Source organism: Physella acuta, unplaced genomic scaffold, assembly GCF_028476545.2.
Source record: "Physella acuta isolate Inbredline_101_S28 unplaced genomic scaffold, ASM2847654v3 ptg001164l, whole genome shotgun sequence".
Taxonomy (NCBI): domain Eukaryota; kingdom Metazoa; phylum Mollusca; class Gastropoda; family Physidae; genus Physella; species Physella acuta.
Genome location: NW_026732681.1, coordinates 162940 through 178521, shown reverse-complemented (window position 1 = coordinate 178521; position 15582 = coordinate 162940). Strand labels below are relative to the sequence as shown.

Here is a 15582-nt window from a genome sequence, read left to right as displayed (position 1 = left end):
TAAAGTACACTGGAGCTTCTGAAGAGTAAGCACATTAAGATATTTGTCAAATTGAACCGAGTAAAATAAACCGGGAGTGATCTCCCCTAAACTTTCTCGAATATTCTTATATAAAATAACAGGGGATGGGAACTCGGGCTATAGACATGATTTTTAATCCATTTTAAATACTTAAAGTTTTAAAAATAGAATAAAATCTCGTAGACAAATTAATTGCACACCAAGTGAACGCGAAATAAAAAAGCGCATAATAGTGCGCAATATTATTATTACTTTTAAAATTTACATTAGTTTTTTGAGAAATCGGAAGTAGCGTAAAGTACTACTTCCAGTCAACGGAAATGACTCAAAATTTAATAGAAGGTAGAGAATTAGATCTTTTACTTACGTATGAAATTTCATTTATCTATCTGAAATAGTACTCAAGTTATAGGCTTTTGAAAAATTCAAAGTAGGAAAAGTACCACTTCCGGTTATCGGAAATCGCTCAAAAGTTGATACGGATCTACGATTTTGATAAAATACTTATATATGAAATTTCATCAACCTAGCTGTAACGGTACTCAAGTTATCGTGTTTACACACGGACACACACACACACAGACACACACACAGACATACGGACAAGATTGCAAAATTATGTTTTTCCGTATCAGTGAGATGCAAAACGTCGAGATTTGCAAAAATCTCGATTTTTTTTTTTGCACGATTACAAGACTTTCTCTATACTTCGTATATACGAGAAAGTAAAAAAGTGTTCTATATTTTACAATATAACGTTGTACAACACGCTTCAATAACAACAACAGACTCATACTTGTACACATAAAAACACACAAGCAACAAAAACATTTTTTTTTAAAAAGATAAAATAACACGAGAATTTTCAGTTTTAAATCTTTGTTTTACTAGTTATCCAACATGTCTAATTAGTTTTAACAAATAACAAGGGTCAACAAATTAAAAAAAAAAAACTCTTGAAAAATTTGAAGAACCCAAGGAAAAACCCTTGCACTGAGAGTATTTAGTGTGGAAATTATTAATAGTAACAACATCGTTTAGAGATCACCCAGAATATGTAATGAGAATAAATTAAGATGAGAAAATGAATGTATATAATACAAAATGTTTATTAGCAAAAATAAAATGAATACTTTTATATAAGGTGAGTGTATGTAATATTATACAATTTGGTGTAATAAAATCCAAAAGGTATAAAATATGACCATAATGTATACAATATTGTATACATTTAGAAAAAGCACCAGGGGATTATTTAAGAGTTATGTCATTTTTTAAAACAATTTTCAACAAGAAAGTGGTGTGTTAAAAAAAATTTGAAGCAGTCCAAGCAATTATGTAACCAGTTTGGTAATGTAAACTACTGGTGCTTTGGCTGTGAGTATATTAGTAACAGGTAGGAATTTAAAGAAATAAAAGGGAATAATAGGTGACAGCTCAAAAAGCTAGATTGAGATTTTTGTAAATTGATGCTGCAAGAAGTGAGTGAAACAAAATAAAATTAGAAAACATCACAGATTAAAGAAACAGGATAAATTAGTTTCTACAGTCAGTTATAAAAATAAGTGAACTTTTTTAAAGATTGCATTATAATCAATTATACAACTAACATAGACTTGAAGATTTGTTTCTTAAAATGAGGTTTAAAAATTTATAATAAACATTGAACAAAAAACATGATTGCCATTTTTAAGAATTCAGCAAAATAAGTAAATACTGGAACAGTTTTGCATTGAGAACATCATTGGTTGAACAGCAATTTTGTAACATGTTTCAGCAAAAAAATAATAAATAAAATAAAAACAACATTAACAGTAAAAAATAATTTACCTGATACAAATCTTATATCTAATTACAAAATACCCTTTGAAATTTTTCATAGCCTAAACATTAAAAAAACAATAAACAACAGTCATGAATAGTTTAGAATTATTTAAAGATAAATAACCTGATACAATTTCAAATCTAGCTTATAACCCTTTCAAACTTTTAATTCGGTAACAATAAACAACAGTCATGAACAGTTTAGAATTATTTAAAGATAAATAACCTGATATAAATCTCAAATCTAGCTTATAACCCTTTCAAACTTTTACTATGTAACAGGATAGTAACATTTAATTACATTGTATTCCTACTGGATGTAACAGAAACAAAGTGTATTTGATAAACACTAAGTACCAAGTTTAAATGTGGGATTTAAACAATGGATAATCTAATGTGTACAAAGGACAACCAGAACAACATACTTAAACATTAAAACCTTAAAGGTATGAAAAATAAATTTTAGAAAAAAAAAATAGAGATCAAACCAATCAAATTAGAACAAAATTGAATTTATTTAATTTATTTATTTATTTTCATGAATAAAATATCAAGATAAGTGATCAAAATTGAAAAATTAATAAAGTTTTAAATGAAGACTGTGATCCAAAATGAAAAGTTAAGTTTTCTCTGAAATAGATATTGTGATCTAAATGAAAATTTGTTCAGGTATGAACTCATTAAACAGCAGTTCAGTTACACATTTTTTAAAGGAAAATTTTCAAAACGATGGAATGTGCAATTCTCATATGTTCAACACTATCAGACTAACATACAAACATACACACAGTAATTTTTTTTTGTACTTAAAATAATTAGCAATTTTCCCATCATGTATAATGTATTAACAATTCATAAAGATATTTACCTTTTTAAATGAACAACAGTTACAAAATTCTGTCAATAAGAGGTTAAGAATAATAAATTAACATCATATTCAAATAAGTTTGCCATTTTGTCCAAGTGATTTTGCACATAATTTAACAAAATAAATTTCAAACAGCACTCCACACTATTCCTCACATGTAAAATGCCATTTTAAAAACAGGTGTTTCAGTCTATTTCAATACATTGAGCCATTGAGTTTTGGTTTGTTTAATTAAAAAAAAATTGCATGGATTTGATTGTCATATTGTGTTACCCTCTAGTGTTGAAGAAAAATAATATTAACACAAAAAATTATATTTACAAAAATAAAATAACAAATATAACATTAATACGTGAGATTACCTCCAATATTTTTAAGGTTGTAAATGCTGCTGAGCATAAAAATCTGGGTGAACTGTTACTATTAATCTTGGAATTGTCTAAACATGGATATATCAATTAACAGCAATGGAGTAAAGCTTTAAAATGTAAATAAATCACACAATTTTTCGTTGCCATTTTTTTGTCAAATTCAGACCTTTTAACACTATTAATTGATTAATTTCAGTCCAAAGTTTCAAGTCCCAGAAAAGGTAATGTTCCTTTGATGAAATATAAACAGTATTGCAACATTTTGATATAACAACAATGTGACATGAAATCATACAATGAAAATACAGTCAACAAATAACATTAGTGTCGTACAAAAAAAGTATCAAATTTACTTGAATAAATTAAAATCACAATCACTGAATTCACATTGTGTATTTAAGAAGTAAAAGAATCTAACTAACAATGTTTAACGTTTAAACAAAATGATCAACCTAGCTTTGTTCTCATCACAAATTTTGATCTTCTGGAGACAAAAACTCATCAATGATGTTAGGGACATTCATCAAGGAAGGGTCAGGGGTCAGCGGCTGGTCATTTGGCCTGGGTGTCATGGCCAAAGGTGTGCTGTGGCTGGAGGACGCTCCATGACGGGAGGTCATGGCCAGCCCGCTGTCCTGGAGATCTGCCAGGAAGGAGTACCATTCAGGGATGGGCTCTGCTATGGAGGCTGTGAGGCCGGTAGAGGAGCACTGGGCTAGTGTCTGGCTGCTGGAGCTGGGGACAGAGCTCGTGCAGGTGGGGATGGACGAGAGCAGGAAGTTCGGGATGGATGAGGCTGACGATAGAGGATCTGGTGAGGATCGAGAAGAAGATGTTGGTGTTGCCTTCCCGGTGAACCTCATGTTTGGTGTGGGTGAAGTCCCGCTGGACGGGGACATGCTGTAAGGAGATGGGGAGTTCGACGTCCTCGTGGAGCTGTAGCAGTGGACGGTGGTCAAGTTGTTTAACGTCGTTTGGGGGTCGTACATGGAAAACGGCGATGACGTCATATCCGGCACGGAAGCTGGGATAAAACGTTTGGGGTTTTCCCGGAATACAGGCTGAGTGGCCGGCCTTTTCTGAGAGAGGAAGAGATGCTGCTCGTTGATGTTTTCATCAGATGAGCTGCTGTCCTCGATGGTGATGGTGGTGGGTATTTCACTACTCACAGTTTTTCCACTAAAAAGTCCGAGTTCACTTTGATATGGATAGTTTTGTGAAGTCCTAGGATATGATGCAATGTTAGTCGTGGTAGGATTCAGTTGTGCTAGCTCTGATGCTAGGGTTAACGGGATACTAAATGATTGAGATCTTTGGTGTTGAGGATGAAACTCGGAAGTTTCAATGTCTTTGTAGCTAGGAAGAATATTCGGGTTGTTGTATACAAATGGAGGTTCGCTTCTGACTCGTTGAGACAGTGGATGGGAGGTTGTTGTAGGGCGTGGTGATAACACGGAGGGGAGGATTTCTAGGATGTCCTCAAGCCTGGTGGAGGTTTCGGGTCTTGCCGAGAGCTGAACCATCAGTGGCTTAGTTGATGCTGGCTGAGTGATGGTTCTTGAATCTGGTGAGTTCTGGATAGGTGAGTTTGAAAAATCGAAAGCCATTTGTCGTTGGAGTGTTGGGGGTCCGCTTAAAACGTGTCGTGCGGGTAGTTGCGTGAGCTGATTGTCTTGGTGTGTCGTGACGCGCTGAGCAGGAAGTTGCTGCTGCAGGGGCGGCGACAGCTTTGGAAGATGTTGTTGGTAGGATGAGCTCCCCGCGTGGCTGTGGTACGACTCCCGGTGCAACATCATCGGCGGAGACGATGACGACGAGGAGGATGAATTCGGCGATGAAAACCTCCCTGAATGGGGATAATCGTGCCTCCTGGTTTGATTTCCTTCCCGCTGGTTCTGTGATGATGTTTCGTCGATGATCGCTTTCAGGAGACTTTCTGGCACCGGCCCGCCGCTGTCTATCAACGCACACCATTGTTTACACTATGAAGAAGACAAAAAATCAAGTGGACCATACATCAATGTTAAACAACGATCCGTTGGATCTGTTGTGCAAACAAAGAAAAAGATGAAAACATTGTTCTGCGACTCGGATTTGAACGCGGAGTTTTCAAAGCGAACCGGAAACGGCTGTTGTGGAAAGTTTACATGGTAGTTCGGCGCAATATTCTGCTAAAAACCAACGGTCATTACATCGGCGATTACATCCTAACTACCAATTACATAACACGATTACTTACATGCATGTTGCCATTGAATTGTGAAGTTTGTACCGATTCAATTACAGTTTTTGCATCGCATGACTAAGTGGATTTTGGTGGATTTTTTTTTCTAAACAATTTCTAAAACATAACATAAATAATAACGTGTTTCTCAAATAGGGATTAGCTACCTGCTAGAATGTTCCAGTGAATTTATTTTGGGATGTATGCACAGTAAAGTGTTTAAGTTTCGACTGAATGCTGTTGAGCTCAAGACATACGGTATCTCTCTAATTCGACTACACACTAAACATCAACATACATAAACATCTTCTTTCAAAAATATGACACATATACATTCATAAAGTACTTTTTCGGTTAACCGTACCCTAATCATAGAACAGCCAATAAGTCTTTAAGTTTAGGACTAAGATTATGTACCGAAATAAAGATTATATAATCAAATAACTAGTATTTCTTTGCGTTTAGGACTAAAATTAAGTACGGAAGTGTAAGATTATCGAACAGCTGGTATGTCTTTAAGTTTAGGACTAAGAAAAAGTACCAAATAAAGATTATATAATCAAACAGCTAGTATGTCTTTAAGTTTAGGACTAAGATTAAGTACCAAAATAAAGATTAAATAATCAAATAGCTAGTTAACTTTGCGCTTAGGACTAAAATTAAGTCTTTAAGCTTAGGACTAACATTAAGTACCAAAATACTAGATAATAAAGTACAACTTCTAGAAAAAAAAATCGCTATTCATATTCTCAAGCAGGGTACGGCTAACCGAAATGTGCTTTTTCCAGACGTCTGCTGATATACTTACAGTCTCGAGCTCGTCTCTGAGGGCGAACACAGCCTTCTCCCTGTTCAGTACCAGTTCCTCCAGGTATTGGTACCGCAGCTTCTTCCTCGCCCGACACTCCCTGGCACTCTGGCGGCTGCGCTCCAGTTTGGCGCGCTCGTCAATTTTCGAAGGTTTCCTGCCCGGTCGTTTGCCCGGACGTTTCGCCATTGCTTTGCTGTTCTCGCCAATACTCATGTTCTGGAATTGGAGAGAAAAAACAACAACCGTCAAGGAATATGTCAGGACAATTTGGTAATAATGATAAAAAATTTTTTAAACCCACTTACACGGCGTGGTGTAAGACCGTTGAGATCGTTACACTCGCGGGTCAAAATACGTAACATGCATATCACGTGGTCTGAACGCGTAACAAGCATGTCACGTGGTGTACTCACCATCACGCGCTGCTGAACCGGTTATCGGTTATGTAACACGAGCAACGTGACTGATTTTTTATTTAAAAATATAATTCTACACATCAATATTTAAGCGTGTGATAAACATCCACATTTTCCCCATCTTTATTTACTCTCCTATATTGGTTAGTGGTATCTACACTGTACAGTTTCTACATTTCAGTATACTCGCAATGGAGTACTAATTATACAGCATAATCTAAAAAAAAAAACCACATGCACATCTAACAGTAAACCAAACCTTGCTCTGTTAAACAATACGTTTTTTTTTTGTTTACAGTTAAACAGAGAAGAAGGCCTTCACAACATTTAGCTGAGAAATTAGGAAGGAGATTCAAATAATAAACAAAAACTTGTATTTAAACATAGTGTATAACTTACATATGCCATGACGTATTGAAATGCGCGAAAACACTTTTATATTTCTATGTACAAAACACCGTATGAAAAAATAAACAAAACAAACCAACTAACAATAACGGAACGAGAATTGATCTTAGTTAATTCGATCTCGTCAAACTACCAACTTTACTCAATTGCTTTGGTTTATATACATTTTCAGAATATTTTTTTAGGCGAAAACTTATATAACCTCCAATCAATCATGTTGTATTTTAAAAATAGCATCAGCAATTAATTAACTAACTAGTTAAAAGCCATTTAAGCAATTTATTGAGTTAAACGTTTTCTCCTGTATTTATCTTTCTTGCTGTGATGTTGTGCTATTTATTTATTTTAACTCAGGCTTTTAAAATTATATTTCAATGTCAATTAGTGCAAGGAAAAACAACCCGTTTTTAGCTAGAGTTATCTAAACTTGACCCACGCGATGTTTATTGTACTATTTTTAGGGTAGCAGCGCGAGCCGAGGATGGCCACTCAAAATACGACTCTTATCGATTAGTCACATACACATACTCGATTACCTGATATCGTTGATCTTATTTCAACTATGCTTATAGTCTGGTCATTTAGTATTGTTAATGACGATACCAGCTTTACGAATACGAGTATGACTTTCAATTACAAGAAAGAAAATCGAAGTAAAATGACGAAAAATTCGCCCTTGATTGCGAGATCTTAATTATTTTATATCAATACTGTAACACAAACCAAATATACAATCAGGTGATGTGAAGCAAAAAAAAAAAAAAAATCCATTAGATAACCATCCCTAACTATATCTCTGAACCCCAACAATGTTCTTAAAACCTTAATACAGGCCTACAAGTAGGGCCTACTTTTGAAATTAAGACATTCCGACCGACAAACGTTTAAAAAAAAATGTGGGCGTGGTTGATTTCCACCTACTTTTGGGAGTGGTAGGGTATTTTTTTGTAATCATTATCGAGACGTTATTTGAAAACAATATCACGGTGACTGGGATTCGCGTGAGTGGGCGTGGCAACGTATGCCACGTGAACAACAATCAATCACTCAATGAACGATGAGATTGCTTAACCGCTCACCTTAATATAACCAATACAACCAACGATAAACATCGTCATCTATTAATAGACTGGACACGTTGTTTACGTTTGACCGGTAAACAATTTAACCTCGGCTTGAACTTTGACCCGACGAGCGCTTCGACGGGTCTAGAAAGACCTTGACCTATCGGCAACAGAGCGGGGGTAAACACGGCGAATCGAAGACGGTCGATTGTTTATGTCAGTTATTGCCCTTTGTGCTGTTACCACCTATTGCGTTAGGTGCGCTTGCTGTCAAGCCTTAGAACGACCCACAGAAAAAAAGCGTGGGTTCCCTCCTAGTCTAGGGCGAAGTTTTCAACTGAAAAAAAACTGTTACCGCCAACGTTAATATAATATGGCACCGAACTGGAATATTCCCTTCATTTAACGACAATCTTAAGCTAATCGTCCAAGAAATTGAATTTAACTTAAAAATAAATTAAGTCTAACGTAAGGTGCCTTATTGCTAGTTTGAACGCGAGAAAGAGGAGCTTACTAAATAAACTTTATTTCTACATTTTGGTACATTAAAAAACATAAATTTATGTAATAACGAAACTATTATTTATTTTACATACGAAGAACACTATGTTATCAATAACCCAGGGTGGGGGTTGGAAGTCAAATTTCATTTTAAGACAAGAGACGTGTTAAAAAAGATGCATTACAATAATTTCTTCAATTTTTGTCACTACCCTTCAAGAAAGTAGTAGCTTGGGGGTGGTTGGGTTTGATCGTGTGGGCGGCATGTATCTTAATAAACTGATGTCAGTCATTTGCAATGGGTGAAACTATTTCATCATGCCGGGTATGTAGGCCTACACGGTGAGGTGTTTCACTGAATCTATACCGCCTTCCGCACTATAGGTGAACAGTTCGTTATCTCGATCCAATTATACCCAGAGCCCAATCGATAAATCACAAAACCTAACACGCGAATAACAGAAAAATATATAATTTATCTGGTTACATACAATAAAATAGCTAGGCTTTTATTAACTACGTTATACAGCATTATTGAAAATACGAAAAATAATATAGTTTTTTAATGAACAATCAGCTATTCATCTTGAATTTACAAACCTTATTTTTTTCTTCTTCAAAACATAATTTAAATAGGGACGAAAAGAAAAGTTAATATTGACTGGTAAAGATGACGACTCAGCATGACATAGGGAATGGTCTAACACGAACTAGGCTTTTTTCCCTCTAGTTTTTACCAGTATTACAGATAGCAGACTTGTTATTGTAATAGGGTGTCGAGGTTTGTGTAGAACGATGATAAGTAGACCCGTACTGTTTAAAACAGTACCATTAAAACTAATACAATATCAGCTAATACACCACAGACAGAATGTAGAAGACCATGCACCCTGCGTGATCTAGTACATTCCGACACAAGAAACCAAGGTAAAGGTCGGGTTACATAACTTATTTATAGCTGTGTAAACTACTTGTTGTGTAACAACGCCTCAAGGTCGAACAGCTGGGACCAGCCAATGGAGAGTTAGCATAGGGCCAGACTAACAACAGATAGGCAAGTGGTTTTAAAAATGGACTCATTTACCACTAGATTTAGATAGATATAAATCAAAATGAAAGTATGGAAAAATATAAAACATGTTAGCCGAATATTTAACAAAGGACTGAGTTGTTATGGAAAATTGTAAATAAACTGACGTGGAAAAATACAGTGGATGTTTATAAATGGATCTATAAATAGATTTCGTCTTGGATAACATTATGATAACAAGCATCTAGCTACATGCTTTTGATAACAACTATTAAATGTAGAACAACAAATGCAAATCAAGATCCTCTTCAAAGTATCCACTCCCTCCCGACGTTAAAATTGTGGTTTTAAATTATTGTTTTAAAAAAAAATCTCGTTATTCTAGTAGTTTCTAACAGACGCTTAGTACTGCCTCGTTGTGAATGTAGGTCAAAACCATGTAAACAACGAGGAAATCAAAATGGCCTACTTGAGCGAAGTAGACTGTGCTAGCAACCAAAACAATTTATTCTATACAATATGCAATCGGATGATGTTTGCAGCTTTGAAAAATTAGAGTTATTTAAAAAAAAATTCCATCGTGAACGATATTTACAATAGCAAGAACTTTACAAATCCTCAAATGTTTTGACAAAACGCCAAAAAGTGTTCGACTTTGAAATAATTAATAAATAGATAGAATCTAGAATAGATCCTAGAATCTAGATTTAAATTCGAGAATGGCAACCGCAAACTAGATTTAAAAGTTTATGTTAAGAACACTAGATCTATTTAAAAAAAAACCTTTAATATTTCACCGGCTTCTTAAGATGACGGTGTTTAATTCACATTTCACAATCCTATTAAAATTGAAACTGTGAACTAGCTGTCGCGTATGGTGAACTTATTTTTCGATAACATCTTCTCTTACCTGTTCAGCTGCCTTCTGATCTGTTCCGCCACCTTCTGTAGTGGTAGGTCGTTGCATAAGCTTGCAAATATAATCCAAGTAAAGTACAGTCATATATGTTATTTTACGTCCGTACCTCGAAAGTGTTGCCTTTGAAATGAACCACGATGTAAACAAAGTCCATTATATAGGGGTATCCCGAATCTGAACCAATCGGAAACAGCTATCCCAACCAATCAAAAAAATCCTACGTCATACACCATATATGGAGTAGGGAACCCATTACCCTGAGGCTTTTGTTCTACCATTTTGTTACTATTAAAGCTTAATAAACGAATGATATGAAGTAAAATATATCAATTTTGAAATGAAATAAGATATATTTTATTTCATAAATAAAACTTATGTACCAAGTATTTCGCACTTGAAAGAATTGTTATTTTTTTACATGACCTAAATCTGAATAAAACGCCAAGTCACGTGACAAATGACGTAGCGCGGCAACCCTAACTTGTTTACAGCAGACAACAGTTACGCTTTTTCACCTAGGCTTAACCTATTTTTCGTTGTGACGTAACCAAAGCGGCGCAAGCTGGTATGAACTAGGCTAACCTTCAAAATATAACATTCATTTTGGTGTCATTTTTTAAAAGGTTAAGTGTTTTATTTTGTTCACGATGAAAGGTAAAATAGTTTTAGTTCTAGAAATTACATTATTTTATTTTTTCTAATGATGTAGGCTAGACTTATAAATATTTGTATTCTAATACTAATTTTAGCAAAGTTAAAAACATATAATGTTAAAGATATGTTTTGACCTAGTCTACTTATAGGTAGGTTTAATTATTTTTACTTACATTTTGTTAATTCAGCAGTTTTAATGTGAACAATTTTTTAATATAAAAATAAAATAAAAATAAAATAGTGTTATGTAATACACCAGGTTAGGTTTTCGAGAGTTCAAATAAATCCCACATAGTATAAATGAACACACCAATTTATCACAATAAGTATGATATTTCACCATGAACTCCTGCCAGAGGATTTGTAGATCTACTAACACATACGATTAAAACCAACTACATTACATACGGATAGATTAAGAAATAGTGTACAAATACAGTGTACGAATATAGGAACTTATGAATCGCTCATACAATTAGCTGAGTAAGCAACCGAAGATAGGCCAACATGACATTACGCAATAATCAACGTGTATTGCCAGCAAGCTGCTAATCAGGCTTCTATAAATATCCGTGATATTGTTTGTGATATAGGGCATAGATTTTTTTTTTTTAGTTTTACTTATCAGACTTCTAAAAATATAATTTGTCATGGTCATATCATAATCGGCCGAAGTTGAAGAAAATTAATGGATGATTTTTTGTTTGTTTTGTTTATAAATGGGAAGTGAACCAATGAAAAATAAATAAATAAAGATTATATTCGGTTGGTTTTTGGTGTGTGGGTCAGATGTATTGTTGATGTACGGGTCAGTAGTGTTTTTGATGTATCGGTCAGTTGTTGTGTTTTTGATGTTTGGGTCAAATATGTTGTTGGTGTATGGTGCAGTTGACGTGTTGTAGGCCTACGTGTATGGTTCAGTTGTCGTGTTGTACGTTCATGTGCCAGTTGTTATGTTGTTGGTGTATGGGGCAGTTGTCGTGTTGTAGGCCTACGTGTATGGATCAGCTAAACGTGTTGTACTTGCATGTGCCAGTTGTTATGTTGTTGGTGTATGGTGCAGTTGTCATGTTGTACGTTCATGTGCCAGTTGTTATGTTGTTGGTGTATGGTGCAGTTATCGTGTTGTACGTTCATGTGCCAGTTGTTATGTTGTTGGTGTATGGTGCAGTTGTCGTGTTGTACGTTCATGTGCCAGTTGTTATGTTGTTGGTGTATGGTGCAGTTGTCGTGTTGTACGTTCATGTGCCAGTTGTTATGTTGTTGGTGTATGGTGCAGTTGTCGTGTTGTACGTTCATGTGCCAGTTGTTATGTTGTTGGTGTATGGATCAGTTGACGTGTTGTAGGCCTACGTGTCTGGCTCAGTTGTCATGTTGTGAATGGGTCAATTCTCATTCTGTTAATGTATGTGTCGTTTGTTTTGATATACGTAATGTAGATATCTAGTAGGTGGATTGTGATGCAGTATGTTATTATTAAATAATAAGATACACTGTAATTAATAACTCAGTTTTATAAAGTGCTTAGTCGCGTTATAAAAAATAAGTTATTTACGTTTTTTTTCTGTATTGACAAAAGCCTGTATATAAATATATAAACAATAAATTATTATTGTATAAATTCTACTTGCAATTGGTTTGAGTGATAGGTCCATTTTCATAAAAATAAATGACAGAATATTCAGAAAAAAAGCCCTAATGTAGCTGATTCAGGATTGTATGGTAACAGCGGGTACAGCTCTTTCATGTTTCATTCAATAAATTTACTACAAATTTAATTAAGTTTGGCTAGATCTGTCTCTCTTTTTTAAGAAACTGGCAACATTTGGATGGTTTTAGTATGATGGGAAAGTATCCAATCGATTCTTGATATTGTCTGTGTCAGACTTTGTTTGAGTAGAATGGTATAAGTTTGTTAGTCTTGGTAAAATATATTCTGATGCAGAAGAGATGTGTGTATTTGTGGTGGTGATGGTGTGTGTGTGTGAGGGGGGTGAGGGGGTAGCTCTTGCATCAAGTATAACAAAACAACTGACCCTTACCCATACAGCATGCCAAGTTCGGAGGTGGGAATGGGGGGGGGGGGGGTGGAGAAGGAAAGGTGAACCAGTACAGTGTATATGGGTTTAAGAAGATTAACACGCGTTGTTGTAATTTTATTGTGTAGCATTTCTTGGGGGCTTTAGGTGCTGGGATGCACTCCCCGACCTGCGCCACAGATGGGGGGGGGTGTGGAGGGAAGAGGTGTGACCAGGAGGGTGTGAGCTATTGGGGTGAAGCCAGTGTGGGTTACCAGAGGTTAAACGGGTGGATAGCAATAACATCTCCTACCCACCCCTCACTCCTATCCCATCAAACATGACACACAAAAAAAAAACGGGTGAAATCGGTAAAAAGTAATATCTTCTTACACCCCTCCCCCAACCCCACCCGCTAAGAACCTGACATCAACCAGAAGGTAACTGAGTGCAAAGTAATTTCTCCCCCCACCCCCTTACACCTTAAATGACACACGTCCTACTCACCTCTCATCGTTAACCCACTCCCCCACCCCCTTTCCCCCGTTTATACGTTACGATAGTTATTGACATGCGGCCCACTCACCCCCACGACCTATTTTTTTTTCTGACTTCCAGCGCGGCCGCCTACTCACAACTCACCGGGTGCGAACGTAATGATCGGGTTTCCGTACCGACCTCGCCCCGCCAGAAGTACACGTCGAATTTCCAGACATTATGCAATACTTTAACAATCCTAACGCACCGAGAGAACCCTGGTGTCCAGCCTCAACTTCTTATAGCGGTTAAGTTTATCGTTCCGTTTCAAAACAAGTTATTAGGTCAGACGCGAGATGTTACCCAAGTTACACTTACGAGGTCAAAGGTCGTTTAGGTTTTTCTGTATGTTTAAGTTCAACTAAGGGGAAGATATTTACAATTTAACAAGTAAGAAGTAAGTTAGAAAGTGTAATAAAACTAAATACGTCATTTCCTTTGTTTAAAAAAAATGAATTAGTTATTTAATTGTCTGTATAATTATGGCTCAACGAATCAGCATTTAAATGGTATACATTTAGATGCACTAAATAATAAATAAATAAAACTATTGTACATTCTTGGACACATTTCTGATAGTTAAATGGTCGATGTTCTTACATGTGAAACTATGTTTGATTTCTATCTTAAATACTTGAGTAATACACATGACCAATAATTAAAAACGGTGCCGATTTAAATATATAAATGTCTTTCTTTGTGTAAATGATAAAAGATTTAAAATAAAAATAAAATAGACAGACAAATTGACAGACGGACGGACGGTAAGACGGACAGACAGACAGGCAGGCAGGCAAGCAGACAGACAGGCAAACAGAAAGACAGACAGACAGACAGGCAGACAGACAGACATAAAACATATTTATATAGTAGACTGTCAGATACACAGACAAACATACTCATATATAGCTTAGCATTTTTCCTACTTAGTACTTACTCATAGTGTTTCGACTTAATCATGAATATCTACACGATAAGTGCCCTGTCACAGAAAAAACAAAAACAAGGACCAGTGTAATACCACTGAGCCCGACCACTGACTAACTACCAGTCCTGCTTTATACTCCAGTAGTTTTACCACTACCAGCCTTGACCGGATCTACACGAGACTCGTCCTTGAAAAAAAAATTTTTCAAGCGATTTCGGAAAACCCCAGCTAAGCGGTTGTTAAATTTCCGAATCGGAAAGTTTTATTTTAAGCTTCTCCACCTATCGTCTTTGTCTTAAGATAATGAGACCGGATGTTTGCTGTGGGTGTTGTCCCACCCCTTTAACTTCCTACACCCGCTCCACCCCACACCCACACACAGTGTGTTATTTCATTAGTTACTTCGCTGATTTTTAAGATGACATAAACGAGAATGACAATTTTTTCAAGTTGATCGTAACGCGAAATTCAGAGAGGAAGGGAAATATTTAAAATCAAGATGAAAGTCTGTGATTTAAATGTTAGCAATATTTTAAATCGTAGAATTTTTCGTTTGGTAAAAATACATAGATCTGTTTATTAAAACTTAAAAAAAAACCAACATTACAAAATTACACCAAATCGTTTGCAATTTTTTTTATTCCTACCCTTACCTTTGACCTATTGTTTTTCCTACCCTAAGTTACACTGGACTTCTTATTTTTCCTACCATTACCCTCGACCTATTGTTTTTTAACCCTTACCCTGCACCTATTGTTTTCCTACCCTTACCCTCGACCTAACTCTAATCTTGAAATTAATTAATACAGCGATACCAGTAGAAAGAAGCAAAATAGGAAAAGGTAATTTTCAAGAGCCATTTCTATAACAGTACTGTTTTTTTTTACTGCTGTGTAAGATCAGTTTACTTGTTACGTAAATGTGCCAGCACTCTGACGCCTGTGAAGTATGACAATGACATTAAATAGAACACAAATGGTGTTCATTG

General features: G+C 35.6%; 1 protein-coding gene across 2 annotated transcripts in view; it reads right to left on the bottom strand.

Annotated features, from left to right (window-relative positions):
• Window positions 1-895: 895 nt before the first annotated feature.
• Window positions 896-15582, bottom strand: part of LOC131956635 (mucin-5AC-like) — a 37132-nt gene continuing 22445 nt past the window's right edge. Inside the window, exons 1-3 of one of the 2 annotated variants that reach the window (XM_059321160.1) lie at window positions 10449-10581; window positions 6117-6335; window positions 896-5066 (exon numbers count right to left, since the gene is read on the bottom strand). In XM_059321160.1, coding sequence (XP_059177143.1) covers window positions 3552-5066; window positions 6117-6335; window positions 10449-10541 — 1827 coding nt within the window. In that variant the 5' untranslated portion in view covers window positions 10542-10581 and the 3' untranslated portion in view covers window positions 896-3551. Of the gene's footprint in view, window positions 5067-6116; window positions 6336-10448; window positions 10582-15582 lie in introns of those variants that run through there. The other variant, XM_059321161.1, reaches the window with a different exon arrangement.